General features: G+C 52.1%; 1 protein-coding gene across 1 annotated transcript; it reads left to right on the top strand.

Moving 5' to 3' along the window:
- The first annotated feature begins 799 nt into the window (after positions 1–799).
- On the top strand, positions 800–4643 carry LOC123052915 (L-ascorbate oxidase homolog). The gene is made up of 6 exons (XM_044476280.1): positions 800–1266; positions 1589–1698; positions 1835–2202; positions 2285–3005; positions 3101–3182; positions 3275–4643. Exons 1-6 carry the CDS (start codon positions 1114–1116, stop codon positions 3476–3478), a joined length of 1638 nt encoding a protein of 545 aa, XP_044332215.1. The 5' UTR covers positions 800–1113; the 3' UTR covers positions 3479–4643.
- The last annotated feature ends 964 nt before the right edge of the window (positions 4644–5607 follow it).

Raw genomic sequence — 5607 nt, 5'->3', positions numbered from 1 at the left:
TTGCCATGTGAAATTCCTAGTTCAAACACACTACCATTTACGAGTTATGAAAAGAACAAATTCCACTACAACAAGTTTTGCACTGCTCCGGTGAGGGAGGCGCGATGACGCCGGCGTGCCTTCGCCTTGCTTCAGTGCTTGTAGTCGTCGTTAGGTTGTCTACGGATCCGGATGTAATTTTTATTATTTCTGATGTTCGTCCTACCTTCATAAATGAATATGAATAAATCAGATTTTTTTATATAGAAAAAAAGGGTTCGGTGGTTGCCCTCCATAACCTGGTAGCACCTTCCCCCGCAAAAAAAAAACCTGGTAGCACCTTGGCCTTGTGCAAATATACTATTCCACTACTGACTACTTGTACTTTAAACCGGCGGGCAGTTGAAGTATATACTAATATATCCTGTGAATTTGAATCTGAAAGTGTCTATAAAGCCGGAATTAGCCGTAGCATGCATGCAGTGCAGTGCATGTTCCTAGGGCTAGGACTAACCACTCCACCCACCCCACAGAAAGAAAAGAAAAATTGAAAAGGTTTGTACTCGAATTCTGCATTTACCGGCCGTTATATCAGCAGCAGCGAGTACACGGTATATATACCGTACATCCACGATTAAGGTAGGAAATTAGCAGACGGGCGAGACAGGACAGCGTTTGATGCAAAAAAGAAAGAAAGAGAGAGACAGGACAGCGCAGCTGCGTTCACACCGGAGTGAGTGAGCAGCCGAGAGCGTACCGTAGACTGAAAAGAGGAGAGGAGGGGGACAGCTTGGGCCAAAGCTGTCTTCTTCCTCGCCTGCTGCCGCAGCTCAACGCGGCGATCCCGCATTCCCAGCTCGCTTTACCCCCGCCGTCCTCCTCCATTTATACCCCTTTCTTTCCCCGGCAACTTGCATCCCATCCCATATGCGCGTATACCTGCTAGCTCCTTTCACTTTCCCTTCCATTCCAATTCCGTTTTCTTAATGCAAAGCACGAGCACTGCTGCGACCGGCGAAAGCTAGCAGCAGCTCCAGCTATAAGACCCATCTCTTTCTCTTTCTCTTCCTCTTTCTGCGACTCCACTCACTCGTTCCAGATCTGGAGGTTCTTCCTGTGCCGCCATCCATTCCAATGATGGCTCCGACTCGGCCTTCTCTGGCATTGGCGCGGTGGGTGCTCCTGGCGGCGGTGGCGGCGAGGCTCGCCGGCGCTGATGACCCCTACCGCTACTTCACCTGGACTGTCACGTATGGCCCCATCAACCCGCTCGGCACCACCCAGCAGGTATGCTACTGCACTACCAATGTGGGTGGCCACCTCCCTGCATTTTGCTACTCTACAGATATTGGGTTGGGGGTACCCTCTCACTCTGCCGTTTCTAGCGTGGTGCTTCCCGAATGCCAAATGCTGCTCAATTTTTCATGCCCAAATTCGCCAAAATGTTGGTTCATGTTCATGCCAGTTTCGTCCCAAATTTCTCCACTTTTTTACCTGCAATTTACTACCCGTACCGTAAAATTTCCTATTATAAATAGTCCATATTGATATCGGTGAGGAAAAGAAATTTTGGACTGACTGACTAACTGACTAGTAATCGTTGTTCAAGGGCATCCTGATCAACGGGCAGTTCCCGGGCCCTCGCATCGACTGCGTCACCAACGACAACCTCATCGTCAACGTCGTCAACAACCTCGACGAGCCATTCCTCATCACATGGTCCGTCCGTCCGTATATTCAATCACTCGCTGCCGCAGCCACCCTCTGCTTCCTCCTCTCTCTCTTCTTGCTCTCTTCTTGCTCTCTTCTTGCTCACTCTCTAGTCTCTACTTGCAAACGCGAATGCAAAATGCAGGAACGGGATCAAGCAGCGGAAGAACTCGTGGCAGGACGGCGTGGCGGGCACCAACTGCCCCATCCCGCCCGGCGCCAACTACACCTACAAGTTCCAGGCCAAGGACCAGATCGGCACCTTCACCTACTTCCCCTCCGTCGCGCTGCACCGCGCCGCCGGAGGGTTCGGCGCCCTCAACGTCTACCAGCGACCTGCCATCCCCGTCCCCTACCCGCCCCCCGCCGGCGACTTCACACTCCTTGTCGGTGACTGGTACCTCGCCGGCCACGACCAGCTCCGCCAGACACTCGACTCCGGCGCGCCGCTCCCGTTCCCGGACGCGCTGCTCATCAACGGCATGCCCTCCGCCACCTTGGTGGGCGACCAAGGTAGGCAGCATTCTCACAGTCTCTCTTCTGAAACCGCCACTGAAAATGCTTTTGTAACAGTCTTGGTTTTGTTGTCGTTCAGGGAGGACCTATCTGTTGAGAGTGTCCAATGTCGGGATGAAGACGTCGATCAACTTCAGGATCCAGGGCCATGCTCTGAAGCTGGCGGAGGTGGAAGGCACGCACCCGGTGCAGAACGTCTACGACTCCCTAGACGTGCACGTCGGCCAGTCCGTGGCGTTCCTCGTCACCCTCGACCAGCCGGCCATGGACTACGCCGTGGTGGCGTCGACGCGGTTCAACCCGGCCGACACCAGCCCGTTGACGGCGGTCGGGACGCTGCATTACAGCAGCGCCACCTCCTTGGCGCCTGGCCCGCTCCCGGCAGGACCGCCGGAGGAGAGCGAGTGGTCGATGAACCAGGCAAGGTCGTTCCGGTGGAACCTGACAGCCAGCGCGGCGCGGCCCAACCCGCAGGGGTCGTTCCACTACGGCACTATCCAGACGTCGAGGACGCTGGTCTTGGCCAGCTCCGCTGCCGTCGTCGCTGGGCAGAGACGGTACGCCGTGAACGGCGTCTCGTTCGTCGTCCCGGACACGCCTCTGAAGCTCCTGGACAACTACAACATCGCAAACGTGATCGAATGGGACAGTGTCCCGGAGCGGCCCGACGGCGGGGCACCCCGGCCCGGGACGCCGGTGGTGAGGCTCAACCTGCACGAGTTCGTGGAGGTGGTGTTCCAGAACACCGAGAACGAGATGCAGTCCTGGCATCTTGACGGATATGATTTCTGGGTCGTCGGGTAAGCTACAGCAGCTTACATACCATCTGCAACTTGAACCAATTCAGATTACATTATGCACATCAACTCATTTTTGATCTTCTCGCTTGATTCAGGTACGGCGATAATGGGCAGTGGACGGAGAATGAGCGGCTGAACTACAACCTGGTCGACGCGCAAGCGAGGCATACTGTTCAGGTATAATATATTCCAGCAGGCATAATCGATTCCATGAAATTCTTGGCTATTCAAGAAGAACTCTGAACATTTGCAATTGCTTGATGAATCAGGTGTATCCGAACGGATGGTCGGCGATCTTGGTGTCGCTGGACAACCAAGGGATGTGGAACCTGAGGTCGGCCAACTGGGACCGGCAGTACCTCGGCCAGCAGCTGTACCTGAGGGTGTGGACGGCAGAGCAGAGCTTCTCCAACGAGTACAGCATCCCGATCAATGCCATACTCTGCGGGAGAGCTGCCGGCCTTCCACACTGAGGAACAACAAAGGCCTCCTCAATACTACTGTTGCTACGCAAGGCGCTGAACGGCGCGCGAGGTGAACAACAACTCAGCAGCGATCTTCATGCAACGTCCGAAGGCTAGAGCGATCTGCGCATGGACATGCAGCGGCAGGCGATCTGTGCACAGGGACATGCATAGGTCAATGGCTAGAGCGATCTGGGATTCTGAACTGGGCAGCATGGTGATGCCTTGGCAATGGCCTGGGTGGAGATGACCATCCATTCTCCTCCAGCAGCCTGCGGTCAAGATCATGCAGGTTCGGACCGAAGCTTCCTCCGGCTGTCCAGTACGTTGAGCATGGCAGCGTTGGTGATAAGGGTCATCTTCCCAAGCGACCCAAGACGCTCGCCGCTGTTGCCGCCGGCAGATCACAAGGCCGAAGGAGGTTGGTGGTGGCGCCTTGGGACTTACATCGGTTGACCGATGCTTGTCACTTGGCCGCAGGTGGTTCGTCCGATCGATGCGAGGGGGCAATTTTCGTCCTGACCATGGCGGCACCGTCCGGCCACTCGAGCCGCAGATTGCAGTGGCCATTCAAGGGTCTTCATGAGAGTTTTTTCTTAGGATCCACTGGTTGTTGCCAGCAGCTCGCACTGGCGAGGTTGTGTGATGTAACCGGAAGGCTCCATTGGGAGTTTCGGTGGCTCTCAATCTGGCCAGTTTGCATTCAGCGGTGAGATAAATTCTATGGACGACGGCTTGACGCAGAGGAGATGGTTGTGCAGCGGCAAGCCATGCCGGCATGTAAAGACTGTGCCTCACTTTTAGCTGCTGGGATCGCGGAAAGTGGTGGCGACAACATGATGACTTTGATTTGGTGGTGCTTCTTGAGTACCCGGTCTCGAGTTCCGAGGTGAAAACCCTAGGTCTGACCTGAATTGGTTATACCTGGCGATGGCGATGTTTTTGCGTCGTTACCTTGATGAAGGCATTGCTCGGATGTGCTCGGACTTGTTCTTCAGGGTGAAAACCTAGAGTCTGACCTTTGTTGGTCGGGTCCAGTGACGGCGACGTTTAAGCGTCGTTTCCTTCCTGAAGGCGTTGCTGTTGAAGAAACTTTCTCGTTGCGCTTGTTCTGTCAAGAGATGGTTGGTGCGGATATGGTCGTTGATGTAGTTTATCAACCGTTGTTTTGATCGTTTCAGAGTGTTTTTTCTTTTTCTTTTCCCTCGCTTAGGCATAGCTTGAGTCTTGTATGACTTTGCTCTTTGCTGGCGTTTTTTTTCCTCTTTTGTGTGTGTTGGTGTTGGCTGTGTGCATCCTGGTTATGCAGAGGCCGGGTGTGTGCTCAATGTGTTTGTATCCCCTTGATGCTTCATTTTGAGTTAATAAAATCCACCCTTTGTCGAAAAATACTACTGTTGCTGCTGCTGCTACTATATATATATAATAGCTGAAATGAAGGTTATAATTATTACGATTTCTTGGAAATATGTACTACTCCTACTCTAGCTAAAAATTCATGTACTAGTACTATTCTTTTGGTGATGTCGGTATTTCATCTGCTTGTGTTCTGTCTGTGGACAAGACCACAGGCCCTGTGAATTCTGGTCAGTGCTTTTGTTTCTGAAATGTAATGTAATCTGATGTGGTGTGTCATTGGGACTTCTCAGGCAAAGCAAGCCTTGTTTTCGAAAGACGGTGAATATATGTTGAATTCCACTTCCGAGTGGCCTAACCAAGCATGACATGAACACTAAACCACATAAGCAGAAGTGCAAACACTTGCAACATAAAACACGCAAGTTCAAGATGCAGAAAAGGCTAGGACATAAGACGGAATCCTTCCTATGTTACTTCGGTGCAGAGATGCTTGTTCAAATATTTTCTTCAGAGTTTTCAGTACTCCACAACCAATCGCATTTAAGAAAGAGAGTAAATTGCAAAAAAACACCGTACTTATGCAAAAGTCAAGAAACGCCCACCAAATGCATGTTTTCTGGTGGGTTTTTTCCTGAAACACTGATAACTTCGACCCAATTATGGTGTTTTTTGTAATTTACTCAAAGAGCACACTTCCGCGCTTAAGAAATGAACGAAGGTACTCCGTGAGTGGGCCAGGACACCATTATTTCAGAAATGAAACTGAGCTACAAAGAGTG

Source organism: Triticum aestivum, chromosome 2D, assembly GCF_018294505.1.
Source record: "Triticum aestivum cultivar Chinese Spring chromosome 2D, IWGSC CS RefSeq v2.1, whole genome shotgun sequence".
NCBI classification, from domain to species: domain Eukaryota; kingdom Viridiplantae; phylum Streptophyta; class Magnoliopsida; order Poales; family Poaceae; genus Triticum; species Triticum aestivum.
The sequence above is the reverse complement of the archived record's forward strand: the minus strand, read 5'-3'. Positions and strand labels throughout refer to the sequence as shown.